At 37.9% G+C, this 18384-nt stretch overlaps 1 protein-coding gene across 10 annotated transcripts in view; it reads right to left on the reverse strand.

Moving 5' to 3' along the window:
• The window catches only part of EYA4 (EYA transcriptional coactivator and phosphatase 4), a 298829-nt gene that overhangs the window by 219437 nt on the left and 61008 nt on the right, over positions 1–18384 (reverse strand). For all 10 annotated transcript variants that reach the window (XM_067702043.1, XM_067702044.1, XM_067702045.1 and 7 more), the window contains exon 2: positions 13181–13279. In XM_067702043.1, coding sequence (XP_067558144.1) covers positions 13181–13213 — 33 coding nt within the window. In that variant the 5' untranslated portion in view covers positions 13214–13279. The remainder of the gene's footprint in view (positions 1–13180; positions 13280–18384) is intronic.

Here is an 18384-nt window from a genome sequence, read left to right on the forward strand (position 1 = left end):
GATGAATTGGGTGATTGGGATTGACATGTATACACTGATGTGTATAAAATTGATGACTAATAAGAACCTGCTGTTTAAAAAATAAATAAAATAAAATTTTTTTATAAAAGGGTTTAAACATTAAGAACGAAGCAAAAAAAACAAAGAAAAAAAACCACAGTGCTGTTGCAATGGCCTTAGCCCGATAAGGTGCTTAAGCCCTCCCAGCCTCCATTTTTGCATCTATAAAATAAAGGGTTTGGAAAGAGCAATCTCTAAAGCTCCCTACCACCTCTAAAGCAAGCCCACTAGCCCTCAGAATCAAGCATGGCTATATGAAAAGGAGATAAATTAGGCGAGACTTTAATATAAAGGAAACATGAGTGTGCTTTTGAATCTTCCTAAAGACCCTGGTATAGAAAAAACAGCAGACTCCAAATTCCACCTACGCCCATTTTTTAATCAGTAGACTGAAAAATAAAGAACCATCTATTTTATAGTCTTCCCTCTGCCCCTTTCACATCATCTCTGGTGTGACCTGCGAATTACAGAAAATGTTAATATAAAAGAAATGGACACAGATCAAAGTTTTTTCTCCTTCAGTATGAACACTCAAAACATTTCAGTGTCGTTGCTGCCGCTGCGGTTGAAAACACAAGTCAGGATGGAGGGCTGAAAAATCAAAAGCGCATTCTCCCCGGGGACTCGCCTAGCAGTTAATATTGGCATTTTCCCAGGGGACTCGCCTAGCAGTTAATATTGGAGCCAGACTGCCTCGGTTAAAATTCTGCTCCCTCACCCACTAGCTGGGTGGCCCCCTCATCTATAAACTGGGGGATAATAATAGTGCCCACCTCATCAAGCTGTCGTGAGAATTAAACGAGCTGATATACACAAAGCATTCAGAAAGCCCAAGTGAGGACTGCATAAATGTTAGCTGTGAGCATCTGGGGCTCACAATCTAGGTATAATCCGCTGTCCACAGGTGTCGTCCACAGCAGTTTGGGGAAAACAGTAAAAGTTAAAGGAAGCAGGCAATGTCTGCCCCTTCTTTTTGAACTCTCTTTTACTTTTTTGGCAGACCTTTCTCCACCCTGCCATGCTGGCTCCTGCCAAGAGATTTAACATGAACTTCTTCCCATGTGAACACTAACAAGGATATTTGCATCCTAAAGAAGTCTGAGCAGAGAAATCAGTCCTCCGTCCAAGAAGATATGAGATAATAGTATTCCACGTACTTTGAGGCAAGTACTTTCTCAGTCCAACTCTACTGTCTAATTTGCCACAATCCCATCTAAATAAATAGGCTCTTCTTTTTGTTAGATGTACTGATATCCAAAGAAAACAGAGAAAGCAGTTTCTTCCAAAGAGGAGAGGCATTTTCATTGACCACAAAAGTGTTTATTTTTCTCTTGTCTCTTCCTAATGGTTTTGATGCAATAAATAAATAAATAAACTTTCCATGCTAACACACAGCCTTAAGTCCTAATCAGTGTGACCTACTTTGCTAAAAGAAAACTGAAAATGTCTCACAATATTGAGTTCTAGGAGATCTTCCATTTTTTAAAATTATGCCTATTGCTGATCTTCTTAAGCATTTAATACTAATTATATTACCTAAGCATTTAATCCTACCATGCTTCCATTCACTTCCTGATCTTGCACTTCCCTCCTATGGAACTAAATAAAAAAGAATGTCCTCCAGGGAGAGCACCTCAGAATATCCAAGGACACGGGCATTCTCTAACATTTTCAGTCAGAGGGTGGATCCCTCCCTCATCCCACCGTTATCTTCTCCATTCTGACCTCCGCTGACCCTTCCTCCCTCTATGACAACTTGAGTCAATTCTCCACGGAGTCCTTTTCCCCCCGTCACCAACCACACACAAGCTTCCCCTTGTTTGAAAAAGGTGTTCCCTTCAATCACTCATCTGCTTCTCTTCTTTCAACATACAAACTTGCTCTTACTTCCTCATCATCTCTTCTGTGTTCAACCTCTGAGATGTCTCTACATCTTTTCTGTGTTCAACCTCTGTGTTGAACTCTAAAAGGACAGTGTCCCGAGGGGCCACCAATGGCCTTCTAATCAACAAATGAGATAGCCTTCTTCTCAGCCCCGATTCTGCTTGCCTTCTTGAAATGTCAGAAAGTGATGACCAGTTCCTCCTGAAAGTTATTCTTGGACACTGGCTCTGAAGACAGTATTACCCTGACCTTCCTTTCTTTTCCCTATCTCAGTCTCTCCCGATCCATCTTCCTCCTTCCACTCCATAAACATGGTATTCTCCTAAGTGTATTCTCATCCTCCTGCCCTTCTGCCAGCTATAATTTCCCCTTATATACAGCACCTTAAAAAATACTGTTCTGCTCTACGTGACCAGCCTAGACATCTCCTCCACGGCACCACAGAGCTTTACCAGTTGCTAGTTTGACGTGTTCTCCAAAATTCTAAATTCAAACACATCTCTGTGATTACCTAAGTCACTGACACGTGGTCCTGAACACTTACTGGTATCCCCTAAGCTTGAAACTCCAGGATAATCCTTGCCTTTTCCTTCTCCATATCTACCACGCACCTTCCTCCCATTAACCCTGTTGGTTAGTTACCCAAGTTCAGTAAAGCTTCAAGTTCTTTACATGGATTCTTTCCTAGCTTTCTTTCCACTGTCACACATTTAGGCCAGGAGTTGGCCATGTATGGTCCACAGCCTGCCACCTGTTTATGTAAAAAAAAGTTTTATTAGAACACAGCCATGCCCATTCACGTATGCGTTACCTATGGCTGCTCTCACACTCCACCGGCAGAGGTGAGGAGTTGTACAGAGACTACATGGCAAAAGCCAGAATGATTTACTGTCTTGACTTTTGCCAAAAAAAGTTTCCTGCCCCTGGTTTAAGCCCTTTTCAGCTCACACATAAACTGCTTCAAGGGCCCCTAAACCATCCTCCGTGCCAAGTTGCACACCTTCACTAATCTTCCTACCATCTGGTTAATTTTCCTAAAACAACATTTTTAAAATACTATTCTCTTGCTCAAAAATTATGGGACTTTCCATTACATCCAAGATAAAGGTCCAAAGATAGGGCAGCATCTTATACATCTCTACACTTCATGTCATGACAGGCATCACGCTGGTAACCAAGCACCATGTAAATACTGAAACTCGGCTTCAAAGACCCTTTCAGTCTGGTCTCAGGACTTCTCAGCCAGAGTTCCCACCACTCTACATCTTCATCCCCACAAAGCTTCTCATTCAGTCATTCTAATCCATCTACGGTTCCTGGGCAGGCTTTACTGCCTTACATGTTGCAATTTTGAGTTTTCATTCCTGCTATTCACCAGGCCAGGATAGGTCCTATTGTGTCCATACAGTTCCATCTTTTCTTTCAAGATCAAGTTAACATATGACCTAGCCTATCTAGAATTCCTTTCTTGACCTTTGTTGAACAGACTTTCCCTGCTGATAGCATAGTACTTATTATTCTATACTGTTAACTTGGCAATGTTGTTTTGCTTAAGTTCTGTATTATCATGTGTTTGTCTTTTCATCCCAGTTCCCTCAATAATTTAATATAGCATATTATATTAATGTTCAGGTAAACTTCCTCAAACATTTCGCAGGGAATAAATATATAAACAAATAACTCATTGAAAGTAGACATAATATAGATCAGTGATGCTTGCCTCCCCCCAGAAGACATCTGTCCACAGCTAGGGACATTTTTCATTGACTGTCACTAAAGAAAGAGAGTGGGGGAGGGGGGGAAGAAGGTGCTACTGACATCTCGTGGGTAGATACCAAAATGCTTCTAAACATCGTCCAATGCACAGGATAGCCCCCACTACAAAGAATTACCCCACCCGAACATCAGTAATGCTGAAGCTGAGTATCGCTGATGTAGATCAATTCTTTGCTAAGCTGGGATGCATAGAAACATCATATCTAGGGCTTCCCTGGTGGTGCAGTGGTTGAGAGTCCGCCTGCCGATGCAGGGGACACGGGTTCGTGCCCCGGTCCGGGAAGATCCCACATGCCGCGGAGCGGCTGGGCCCGTGAGCCATGGCCACTGAGCCTGCGCGTCCAGAGCTTGTGCTCCGCAGCGGGAGAGGCCACAACAGTGAGAGGCCCGCATACCGCAAAAACAAAAACAAACAAACAAAAAAGAAACATCATATCTACAAACACAGCAATAGGAATGTAATACTTGTTGATTATTTTCTTCTAAATATTTATGGGTTTTTGTTTCTTGGACAGAAAATGCAAAGAAGTGAATGATGTTTGAATACCTATTCGGCTGTATGCTGGCTTTTTCTCCCGAGAGGGGTAAATTCAGTAACCAGTAATTCAGGCATAATATATGATCCTTAGGAAATTTGAAAGAAAGCACATCAAAGGAGAATTCACTGACTTTGGCAACATATACTAGCTGCGGCATACCTCAGTGCTTACAGGTGTTATGGTAGTAGGACAAAGACGCTGTCTTATGTAAACTGTCATCTCTTTAACGTCTAAATTTGAATGCCCCAGAGCTCAGTCCTTTCAATTTGTCTCTATCTAGACTTCATCTCTTGGTGATCTCAACCAATAATAGTTCTTTAAATACCATCAATACCCTGGAGCCTCCCAAATTTATTTCAAGTCCAACCTTCTCTCCTGGGTTCCATATGGTTAAAACTAACTGACTCCCCCAACATTTCCGCTCATTTTTCAAATATCAGGTAAAACTTATTATGTCCCTATTAACTCAGTTGCTTAATACTCCCCTGGGAAGCTGTCCTCCATTCAGGGCCTCAGCAATTCAATCTTCCTCCATCTTGGAGCTCTGCCACCTTTACCTGCAACCCTCCTCCTCATTCTCCACACTAGGCAAACATAGAGACCAAAGAATCACGCACAGGTTTCTCACTGCCTCAGCCTGGAAATAATACACACAGCACTTCCCCTAAACTAGCTATATCGTCCTGTCTAAATGTAAGGAGGCTAGGAAGTGTAGTCCCGGATGCACCAGAAAAGAGAAGTATGAGACAGGGTTGGTGAAAACACGGCAATGTCTCTGCTGCCATGCCTAAAATAGAACTCCTGATCTCCACCCTCAACCTGTTCCTTCTAACTCATTCCATCTCAGTAAATGCCCAACTCCATCCTTCCCACTGCTCAGAACGAAGACCTGGAAGTCAAGGTCTTTCTTTCTTTCTCTCACAATCCGCATCCAATCCATCAGCAAGTCATCTTGGCTCTACTTTCAAACCATATCCTGAACCCAGCCATTTCTCACCCTTTCTACTGCTATCTTGTCCATTTCACACCTGGATACTTGGAATAGCCCAGCTTCTACTCTTGACCTCATGTGGCCCCTTTTCAACATAGCAGACAGGATGATCTTTTAAAAACTTAAGTCCTATCATGTCATCCCTAAGCTCAAAACCCTCGAATTGCTTCACATGTCACTCAGAGCAAAGCTCAAGCTCTTACAATGGCCTAATGACCTCTACACGACCTGTACTCCTCGCCTCCACACTCCCATTCTGATCACTTCCTCATCTCCCCCTTGATTTCTCCACCACTGGCCTCCTTCTTATTCCTTGACTGTATCAGACATGATGCCATCTCACTTTTTTCACAGTTGCTGTTCCTTCTAACCAAAATCCACTTTCCCCAGATACTCACGTGGCTTCTTCAAATCTTTGCACAATGCCATCTTCTCAGTGAGATCCCCCTGACTACTCCCCCAAAACTGCAACTTGCTCCACCCGTACATCTTAGCTCCAGAACTTCCTATCCTCCTCTCTGCTTTACTTGGTTTTTCTGGCCGCACTATTACTTTCTAGTATATAACACTGGTTTCCTGTTCATCTCTCCCCACTAGAATATAATAAGCTCCATGAGAGTAATATTTGTCTACTTTGTCCACCAAGTATTTCCACCATCTAAAACTATGCTTCAAATATAGCAGTTCCTCACAAGTATTCACTGAATAAATTAGTAGCTACTGCCCAAATCTCATTTTAAAATAACTCTACAACATCTTACAATCATATATTAAACTAAAAGTTTGGGCAGGACAGAAACTGTAATAATATTTATCTTTTAATCCTTAGTTTAACAAGTTTCCTGACCGAGGGTGAGAAATTTTTATTTGTTTAATTGCGTTTGTTGAATTATCATCAATTTTCATATACTCTTCTATCTTACCACTCCCTGTTCTAAAGATTTAGTGACGACAATTGTGCAACTGATTTATAATCATAGTGGAATAACTTACATTTCTCTCCACAATATTTAAAACTTTTGCTCTTTGTTTAAATAAGCTGATATCAAGTTGAGCTTCAATCCATATTTTAAGACACCAAATGTATTGAAGGGTCTGAAAACCATTTAAGTTGATGAAAGCAGGTAAGATAATGTGTGCAGCAGCATGGATTCTGGAATAAGACTTGGCGAGCTCACACTCCATCAGCACAGCTTTCTAGCGGTCACAACCTTGAATGTGATCTCTAAGCTCAGCATCAGCGTGCTCTCCTTTCAGTCGGGGTTATGACGGAGCTGGGACTGTTGTGTGGTTTAATGAGATGAGTCACACAAAGCACTTAGCATGACAGCTATCAGTGAATGCAACCTGTTTTCATTAGTGAATATTTTCCATTTGGCATATACCTTATAGCAAAAGTTACGTTACATTAATTTTCCCACTTCTCAAAACTATTGAAGCATAAAAAAACAGATTATATTTCTATCATAAACAGTTACTTTTATTTTAATTCATAAGGTAGAATTATTGGACAATCAATATACCATATGTAAGTTGTAAATTTAGGTAAGAGACTTCTGGTACCCAAAGATATCATCGCTCTCTTTTGCACCTATACTATGCAAACAAAGTGCTCAAAGCTGGATAACTACCCAGCTCAGGATCAGCAAGTATGAGCTTTGGTGCCACCCCTCCTCCCTACCAAGTTCATGGCAGATTGCACTCTACTGATAATGTTACTCTTCCAATGAGCCAGGAGGTAGCTTTAGGGTTCTTTTCCACATAGTTGCCACAAACTGATCGGAGTTGACAGAAGAAAAGTCTAATATTTACTCTCTAGATCTTGACCAATGGTATGCAATTACAACCCGTATTCTGTATAATACGGCGCTTTCCTTCTCTCTCTCTTTACATATGTGTGTGCATTCTAAAATTTGTGGAAAAGTTTTACTAAATTAAGTTATAATTTTAGAAGGTCATAGAAGATAATAATTCATGGAATCTTCCTGTGAATCTTCATAAGCTCATGCAAAAATACAGAAATTCAAAGTTAGAAAATTGCTTAAAATGAAAGAGCAAGTCTCAATGACTAATAAAAATTAAAATGTATTTAACGTATCTACTTGGTAATGTCACCGTTTAGGTACTCTATTATCTAAATGCAAAGCAAAGCCATAATTGGCAATTGGGAGTTACAATAGTTCTGAAATTGATTCAGCTTTAAGCAGAATTCCATTGAATTCTGAAGTATATTGTCCAGGTGGGTGGTATAAAAAAATACATATTGTAAATATGGTTCTTTTGACTAGTTAAAAGGACAAGTTCTTCAGATTTGTAGCCTCAAAAACAATAACCTGATTTCGGTTAGATCTCAATAAAATACACTGTATGCATGATCTAAAATCAATTAGACTATCCAAGAAAAAAGCAATAGAAGAGTAATAGGATTTCCAGATATGGATAATGTTACATTATCAAAAATGAAATAGTGATTTAAACTGAAACTAATAAAAATAATTATTTTCTACATAGTGTTGAAACACTGATAGAAGTTGGTGATTCTGAAGCTCTACATCTAGATGATAAGTTTGATGGTATATTCAATTCCATACAATAGCTAGAAAACTGTCTAAATGGCTCAGAGGGCAGCTCAGGTTTTAAAGATGTGCTAGTGGCTATAGTCAAAAATGATAATATGGAATCTCTAAGAACGAACAGCTGAAGAATAATCTAAAATCATTTGGTATTCCAGGGGTGAAAAACAGAGACAGAAAAGAGATTAATTTATTAAACTAACTAGAATTTTAATATGCATTATTAAATTAGCAGGTTTGATGCAAGAAAATAAATACTATTAATACCTACATATATATGAACTTCTAAAAATACTGCTGAAATATATGATGCAAAATATGTATCCAATGGATGTGACTTAATTTAGACATCATTAGTTGAAATATGTCATCAGTAATATAAATTAACTGATTCAGTAACAATGTTTTGCATATGTAGGAAAATTCAGGCCCTTAATGTTTTAATATTAGGGAATGCAACTGTACCATAAACTGTAACTCATTTTATCTAATGAGTAGCCACTAATATTTTATTGTATAACATATACTACATAAAATTAACAAACAACATGTTTTCAAACCTTCTAGCTTGATGATTAATTTAGGTCAGACTCCCTCTCACTTTTTTTTTTTTTTTTTTTTGCGGTACGCAGGCCTCTCACTGTTGTGGCCTCTCCCATTGTGGAGCACAGGCTCCGGACACGCAGGCCCAGTGGCCATGGCTCACAGGCCCAGCCGCTCCGCGGCATGTGGGATCCTCCGGGACCAGGCACGAACCCATGTCCCCCTGCATCGGCAGGCGGACTCTCAACCACTGCGCCACCAGGGAAGCCCCCCTCTCATTTTGATATGAATGAATCAGACCAGAAAAAATCTGTGGGAATCTTTAGCACCACCGAAGTAAGACTTTAAAATACCTCAGTGTATAAAGATACTATAGAAGCTATAAAAACATAAATATTGCTCAGCCTTTATTTGAATACAAGGAATATAATATATTTCAGAGTATCAAATGAACTTCTGATTATCAGTGTAAATACTGTTTTGTATAATCTAGATTCATATTTATTAACAAGAGCAACATTTCCTTAAAAACTGTAACAAGCTATAATTGGATATAACAAACTGCTACTAAATAATTATGAAGTTCTAATAAAGAACTTCAGACAAATGTGAAAGTTAAATCTTAGTTTAATTGCTCACCTCTTAAAATTTCCTAGATTCTCTAAGCCAGACTGCAAAAAATGATCCAGATATAATGCAAAAAAAAAAAAAGAGGACCAAACTTTGTTTTGATCACATGCTGTTAAACTAGTGTTACATGTTATATGCAATTTTTTTTAAATGTTAAGTGATACATGAATTCATGAGTCAGTAATCCATTCTGAGAATAACATTTTGGCTTTCTAAAATTTGTCAGGCTGTTCATTAACATACCTTACTAACAGTATATAAAAGCTTTTGAAGAAAACATTTATTGAATGTCAGCAAGAATTGTGCTAAGAAGTAAGGATACAAGATGAACAAGACCCACTATTACTTTTAAGTAGTTTATAATCTAGTAGAGAGGCAAATAAACAGATAAGATTTCAGTTCTGTGGGGTAAGTCCTGGGATAGAGGTAAATGCCAAAGGGTACGGCAGCACATTGTAGAGGCCCCTGACCCAGCGTGGCTGACAGCGCAGGGAAGAAGGAGGCAACCTGAGAGGCTGGTTCAGAGGGAGTGAAGCCCTCAGTGAGTCTTCGAGATTTACAAGTTCTCCAGCGGGGAAGAAGTCCATATGGAAAGAGGCTATAGCGCTAGCAAATGCATAGAAACCACAGACTCTGCAAGATTCAGGGAACTGAAAGAAGCCAGAAATAAGACTAGAGATACAGACAAGCAATTAAGTCTGTGTGCTTTACTACACACTTGGGATTTTCTCTTGAAGGCAAGAAAAGGCCTGTGAAGGATATTAAGTAGAATAATGATGGGATTAGGTATGTAAATTAGGAAGGCCACTCTAGAAACAAAACAGAAAAAGACAGTTAAGAGATAAAAATAAAGATCCAAAATAAGGATATAGAGATAAGAGAACAACTTTGAGAGATATTAAAAATTGAGAATGGATAGGACTTTGAGATGGGGATGCAGGAGAAAAGGATGACTACCTGTTTTCTGAATTAACGTACTCAGTAGCTGATGATGCCATCCACTGAGATGGGAAGTAGTGGAATAGAGGAGAAAGGGGGGAAAATAGTGAGAGGAGAGCTGGTGAGTTCAGTTTTCATCTGCTGAGTCCATAGACCTCTGTGCTTCCAGTCAGGGATGGCTGCCAGAAGGTAGTTGAATATGCAAGAATGAACACACATACTCATTAAAGACCATATGAATATATCAGGCTATTGTAATATTTGCTAACATTTATTGAGTTTTTACTCTAAGGAAGGCATGTGCTGAGTCCTTCTTATAACATCTTTTTATTATCCTCCCCACTCTACAGTTGAGGAAGAGTTTGAGAAATTTCCCAATGGTATTTAAGTGTCAGAGATGTTTGATTTCACAACTCAAGTCCTTACCTTACGCTGTATCATGCAAAATCCACTCATTACAGGTTTTAGGACTAGATAACAGTGGGTTCAATTCTAATCTCTGCTACTTAAGAGTTGTTTGAGCTTAACAGTCTCTAAACCATAATTTCCTTATCTGTAAAATGGTGACCATAACAAACACATTACAGGGATACGGTAAGGATGGGAGAGAATATACAGAAAATGTTAGATGTGCATTAAGTGCGCAAACTGGCACCTATTGTTATGTCTATGCCTAGAGAAAAAAAAAACTCTTTCTTGAAGTAAAATAGCTATGATCTAAGTAAATTCCCTTTCATCTTATTATGAGCTCTCTTTTAATTTCACCCTATTTGTTCTATATCTTAATAAACACTAAGTATCATTTTTCAAAAAACTTTGAGACATTAATCAATATACTCTGGAAGATTTAAAGATTTCATTCAAACAGGAATCATTTCAATGCAATGGGAGTTGATTCTATAGTGAGGAAAGTCCAAATAAGAAAACTCAATTGCGATAAGGCATGGCGAGAGCTTTGGACTTGGAGTCAGAAGACCATTGCAAAGTCCCAACTCTGACTTGGGACTTAATAGACGCAAGTGTCCCGTTGCACATGGACAAGATGAACAGATGAGCCTGTATGCTCTTATAAGTCTAAGAATGCTGAAGAAGAAGGCTTTATGATGTTTATAAAAACCAAAGCAATTAAGCCATGAACACTTGATCCAAGCTTCAAGTTTCCTGTGGTTTAAAGCGGAAGTGCCCACTCTTGATGGCCTATCAAACCACTCCACAGATCAGAAGCTGTCAATTTGACTCTGACGGGATCATAACCCTCAGATGGAGAGTTCAGTGTTGGCGAAGGAAAAGAGAAAGGGAGAATGCAGAGCAATCTTTCCTTCTCTCAAAATCTCTCCCATTCTCACCACCGATTCAGCAGCTGGGTTTGAGCTGAGGTCACCCAAGACTTCTGATTCTCAAACCTGGCTGAACATTAACAACACTGAGAACTTAATTTTTTTTTTTAAATACTGAGTTCCACAGCCCTAAAATATCACTGGAAGGAAACTCTATACGATTTACAAGTGCTGGGTTTCACTTTGTAAAAGGTGGTATGAAGCATTTGGGGTAATAACCTCACTCTAATGGTAAACCTAAAACTATATTCTCTTTAACCTCTTTTAACTGTATTGAAGCAAACAGTTGTTCTTAAGTATATACACACCCTAAGGTAATTAACTGGATCAACCATCCCTGTTTGCACAGACTCCACCTGCTTTAGCTTTGAAAATTCTATGTCCCAGGAAATTCCTGGGTCTCTGGAAAACAGGGACAGTTGGTCAGTCTAACACAGACACACACACACACACTCACGCATACTTGCACACATGGACACAAACTTTTAAGTAATCCTCAGTGTGTTAGAACAAACTACAGATAGACAGTAGTCCTCTCATGAAGCATCTCCACCAAGATCATGTCATCGTTCACTCAGGTACGTATATGGTCACACTTACAGACCTCTGACGTCACTGGGATCCAAAAACATAAAATGGCATGGGCGACATATGATCATGCTCACTATCATCCCTTTTGCTAGAGTCTACACTACTGATGCCTATAATTCAATAACCAGAATTTTAAAAAAACTACCTTGAAGCCCCTGCCTACCAACTGCCTTTTGTCTACTTTTGTAAAACTCGAGCCATTTCTGAGGAATAAAATCTCTACTATTTGACAGATTTTTTAATAGCCTTATGGCTTTGTAATTTTTTGTTACATTTTTCCTGTAATGATGCCGTGTGAAATTAAATAATAATATAATATACAAAGAAATTAGATAATGGTCATGATGTCTGTCTGTAAATTAAAAACTTGATTATCGTTTCATCTAAATGAAATTCTTAATAGAAAATAAATTAAATTAACTTAGAATGGCATATATACAGCAGAACACACATTATTCTGACTTTTTAAATTGAACTTGTTATAGAAATCGTTTCTAGAACCACATTATTATACACCAATACACTGTCCTCTATTGCCTGATGGAAACATGAGACTTTAAGTTCAAGTCATAATTATACAAGCTAATGGAGACTAGCATCAGTCTGCATAACACACACGTAGTAAGTACACGTATCTCCTTACTTGTGACATCACTAGTTGTCTGTGGGCAGAACAGCTTGGGCCGCTGTTGGCAGAACTGTGGGATTGTGAGGGAAGATCTCCCACTGACGCCAGTTCCACACACTAAAGAACTAGTGTCATGGAGATAGTACTAATAAGTTAGGAGGAAAGGCCATATAAATCCTTTCCCTTTGAGAAATCCGAATCTTAAAATAGTTGCCACCAATCTTGTGCATTCTTCACTCTCCAAAGAGCTTAGCAAATAAGGAAATCCCTTCAGGACTGTGGTCACCATCCTTGAAATGAACAATAAGCATGCTAGTAATATGCTTCTCCTTTCATGCTTCTGACATTCAACAACACATGCACTGTCCAAGCACATCCGGAATAAAACCCAACAAAGGAGGTGTGTAAAGTTGTTGAGACCGTCAAAAACACTCGGCATGATTTCAATGCCCTCATCTTTCTACCACTGGCTTTACAAGTAGACAATCAAGAAGACCTCAAAACATGATATCATTAATCAGAAAGAGTATACATTTCCAAAGGTCTGTTTTATGATCTTGAAAGAGGATTTAAAAATCAACTAAAAAATAACCAAAAACTTGCTTTTTACAATATATTCTTTTTAGTATGATTTTGAGTAGTCTTATCACAATATTTTTCAGCAAAACTGAGATTGAATTAAGACTTACTGATTGTTCATTTAAATCCTGGGAGTCTTCCATGTGGTTTTCTTACTTCTCCTGCCACTCCCAAGTAGAAGCAGCTTCCTTCAATTAAAAATGGACTATCTAAAACAAAAAGATGAAAACAAAGTGGAAAAATGAAAAAGTTATCTTTCGAAATTATTTGTAAAATTACCAAAACTTTGATTTACATGATAGTTGGTAATCTGTAGAAGAATTATTTTTAAAGAACAAAATTCATTATCCCCGTATCTGATAGAAATAATGATCTTGAAAATCACATCATAGTACAACTGAGATATATAAACAGCTACTCAGGCATCCTGCAGATAAGGAAAAACATCTGAGGACAGCTTCAGAGACCCAGGCTGTAATAAACACCTAGTCTGCTATTTTGCTGAGAGAGGTCTGTCATTAAGCAATTGACAGATTAAAAATTAAAAGTCTGCATTAACCATTCATTTTCTAAGGCACATAAAATTGAAAACATATAATGTGTATTTTAATATGACAGCTCTCTATTACAGGAAAATTTGTCTTAATCGCCAGACTCAGTTCTAAAACATATAATGTTATAAAATGCACGCCCAATTTTTAAAAGAGAATGAAAATAAGACTATTATGCTAAAGAAGGTATTACAGAAATATGTGGGAAGGACAACTGGTCAGTAAACTACTAAAAAAAAATTCATCTTTACTCCATATCATATATTAAAAATTTTCTAGGCAAACTGGAGTTTAAAAAAAATCTAAGAAAAATAGGCATATATATTTTTAATTCCCAGATAGAGAAGACTTATATAATAAAAGCAATGGAATATAAAACAAAAAAGCCAAACATCCCCTTGAGTTCCACACACACACAAATAATCACAATTAAAAGATACATGAAAACATAAAAAGAAGTATCTCCGCAAATATCAAACTAAATGGGCTAATGTCCTTAACATACAAAGAGCTCTTACAATCCAAATAGAAAGGCACACACACCCCTACAGAAAAATGCTCAATCACCACAAAACGATATTCAGACTCACGAATAAATGAAATGCACTTTAAAATAGCAATGATACATTTCTAGCCCTTCATACTCTAGTTCTAAAATAAAATTAAAAGAATATGAGAGATTAAAAAATATTTATATAAAAAAGTGTTCATCATAGGCATAAACAGATATAAATTATTAAATGCACGTTTCAAGGAGTATTTGGTGACATCAAAAATCTCTGAGAATATAATTTCAGTGGAAAATAAGTATTCAAATCTGCAGAAACAATATGTTCCCAGTTCAGTTTATTGAACATTCAACATATGCAAGCGTTTTGCTCAGTTTTACATATTCCCTACTACAACCAGGTAGGCGTGGTTTTAATTTCTGCTTTGCATTATGGTCTACAATAAACCTGTTACTTTCCTTATTAGAACACAAGACATTTTAAAGTGTACATTGTTTTATGCATACACAAACACAGAGACACAGATCAAACATTTTTTTTCTAATTTTTTTCTGATTTTCTCAAATTTTTTCTAACTTTAATTTTTAAAAGTCATAAAATGGTAATGGTAACATGTAATGTGATAGTCTCAGTAAGATACTGATTGAGAATACTGCAAAACCAGAAAAGTGTCATTTTAAAGAAAAGCACAATTTTAAAGTGCACTTAAGATGGGAAGGGGGAAGTGCAGATATTAAGGCACACTGAGGTGTTGCAGTATACGTCTGAATTCAGGACGATAGGTAGGCAAGAAGTTCTAGATTTAAAGATGTCATTCTTTGTGTTGGAGGTGGACCTGAGAAACAGTGACTGGAAAAAGGCCAACTCTTTTCCTTTTACCTCACATCTCCATCTTGCTTCTCCCATTCTCCCCCTTCTCCTCCTTATGGACCCTCATATCACATCTGGGTCTCTCTCTCTGTTCCTGCTTCCTGCTGATCTCTTGCTTGCTCCTCCTATCCTCGCAGACCTCCTGATCCTTGGCCCTGCACACTGTTCCCTCCCCTGGTGACCAGGACCTCCCCGGCTCAGCCTCACCTTGGATATGGTGCACACCTTAGGATGTATGGCCACCAGTCTAATTGATGCTGACCTGCTAAGACTCAACACCTACCAGCATCATGAGCCCTTCCTCTCTCCTCCAGGAGGGAATCCTGATGGATCATCTCCTTGTGATAGATGGTCCATCACACCATTTTCTCCTCACTACCTGGATAACAAATTAGCCAAATACTCTCCTGAAGGGGAGAATCTGATGTTCCTTTTCATTCTAGTAGATGGGTAAGATGAATGGTAAAAACACTGTACCATAGTACAAAGGGAAGGGACACTATATTCAGCTGTGTAAAACAAAACAAAAAATTTGTATTTGTATTTCTGAATAGAGAAAAACAGACCCAAAAGTGAAAGGACACAACAGATTATGAAAAGTATCTTCAATAAATATTATAAACTTTGTGACCCTGAGAACAAAGAAATTGGTAAGGAAAAGTTAAAGAACCTTTTAAGGTACTTAAGCAAGGATGTGAAAATATAGATCATTATTTTAAATGTAAATAATAAATAAACATTTAGAAAAGTGTTCACTTTCACAGTTGGCAAAATATGTAAACTTAAGCAACAAGCATACATTTTGGATTCCTGTATACATCTTCAATAACTAAACCATTTTAAATATTACTAACACCCAGTGTTGGAAAGGATACAGTGAAAAAGCTGTCCTCATTCAACTGCCACTGATAATGTCAAGTTTTCTAATATTTTTAGAAAGCAGTCTGTCACTGCATTTTAAAATATGCTTAAATTTTTTACTCAATAACTTTCCTAAGGAGTAAACTATTCCACTCCAAAAGTCACAAGGTATTCACTACAGTGTTATTCATAATACAAACTAGAAGCAGCCTCATCTTTGTAGAGCATTGATTAAGCAAATTATGGTCAGTAAGTTTAATATAATATAATTTAAGGATCGAAAGTATAATTATAAAAATGACATGGAAAGGGCTTCCCTGGTGGCACAGTGGTTGAGAGTCCGCCTGCCGATGCAGGGGACACGGGTTTGTGCCCCGGTCCGGGAGGGTCCCGCGTGCCTCGGAGCGGCTGGGCCCGTGAGCCATGGCCGCTAGGCCTGCGCGTCCGGGGCCTGTGCTCCGCAACTGGAGAGGCCACAGCAGTGAGAGGCCCGCGTACCACAAAAAAAAAAAAAAAAAAAATGACATGGAAAAGCGAAAAATTACTGATTGTATATTAAGTGAAAAAAATCAGAACACAAAATTTTAGCTATGCTAACAGTAATGTACAACTAAGCGTGTGTTTGGATATTCATTAAAAAGAAACATTAAAAATAAAAATAATTTGATAAAGAATTACATCTTTGGCTTCACATTCTTCGATTATTGTTGATTTTATTTTCTGTGTAATAAATAAAAATTTATTTTTTTCCACCATAATACAGGAGCACAGAGTAAGTAAAACCAAATGATGCTAAAATGATTTTACAAGATCAGTTAAAAGCACAGCAAACAATGAAAGTGAATTTTCTAAGTAGCAGACACTTTCTCCAAGTGACCTCTGTGGCTTTCCCTATGGAATAAATTTCAAAGTCAGCGTAATCTCTTTAGGGCAGGTATTCCTTATCCTATTTACTAGGGTCATCTACAGCACCTCGCTCAGTGCCTGGCAAGCATTAGGTGGTTAACAATATTAATTGAATGAATGACAAAATTAATGGTGGATGAAATCACACATAATGTACTTGATGATGTGAATAAAAAGTGTGAACAGCCATATAATTTAACTTTTGAAAATCCTGTCTCAAATATGTGGCTATTTTAAGAAAAATGTTGACCTGTCCTGTGTTTTTCAGGTAGAGTCTTGTAATTTTTCAGAAAATCTAATGTTGAGATTAGTCCACCAGGTATTTTCCTATTCGCCTGACGTAGCAATAAAATATACGTACAATAACATGACTATTAATACCAATGTAACCTATTATTTACTTACAACATAGCATGCTATTTTAGTTTCCTAAGGTTGCTGTAATAAAAGTACTATAGACTGGGTGGCTTAAACAACAGAATTTTATTCTGTCATAGTTTTGACAGCAAGAAGTCCTAAATTAACACGCTGGCAGGCCCACGCCCTCTCTGGAGGCTCTAGAAAAGAATCATTCTTTGTCTCTTCATATTTTCTGGTGTTTGCTAACAATCCTTGGCATCCCCTGGCTTGTAGATGTGTCCCTCCGATCCTGCCTCCATTGTCACACAATATTGTCCCCGCCTATCTCTTCACAGGGCCTTCTTCTGTGTGTGCGTCTCTGTATCCAAATTTCCTGACTCTTACAGGTACACCAGTCACTGGATTAGCACCCACTCTAATCTAGTAAAACCTCATCTTAACTCTATTACATCTGCAAAGACCCTATTTCCAAATAAGGTCACATTCACAGGGAAGAGGGTTAGAACTTAAACATATCTTTCGGGGGACACAATTCAACCCACAACACATGTACAGTTATCACACTAAAATGATTATTAAGATGTGATCAAGATGTAATATTTCCAGAAAGAATACACAGGAAGTAAATTAAGGATACTGATCATTAGGAAAGAAGGGATCGTCTTCCAGAAGGGCCACCATCTCAGGGCACTGGTGAAATTTCAAGTGAAATTAAAAATTAAGACTTCAAGAAAGATGTTCAAGCATAAGAGAATTAAGCAAAAACTAGCCTTTTTCTGTTAACCACTGGTTCAGAATCTATTTAATGTTCCAGTTGGGGAGCTATTTGCATCAATGTTCCATGTTATAACATAATACTTCGCTTTATAATTCCGTAAAATTGAGATTAATTGTCACTTAGTTTAACTGTAACATGAATTTCTTTCTTTGCCAAACACACTAACGTACTAAAATATTATGAGCCCGGTGGTTTTATATTATTGAACCAAGTAAAACTACTGGGCTAACTGCAGACACAGTATTATTTTACATCATAATTTAGCAATGGTTGTTCTGCTAAATCCTTTAACATTTAGTTTTCACAAGTATATGAGAAAAAGACAAGAACCCTCTTTGAATCAAGTAAGAGAAGTATTACCTCTTAATAAAGATATAAAATTAAGGTATAACAGTAACCTCATGCCGTTTTATGAGGCAATAATCTAGTTCCTCCGCTCTACTTCAAAGCCATTCCCCCAGAAAAGGTGAATTTCAAAC

Source organism: Pseudorca crassidens, chromosome 13, assembly GCF_039906515.1.
Source record: "Pseudorca crassidens isolate mPseCra1 chromosome 13, mPseCra1.hap1, whole genome shotgun sequence".
NCBI classification, from domain to species: domain Eukaryota; kingdom Metazoa; phylum Chordata; class Mammalia; order Artiodactyla; family Delphinidae; genus Pseudorca; species Pseudorca crassidens.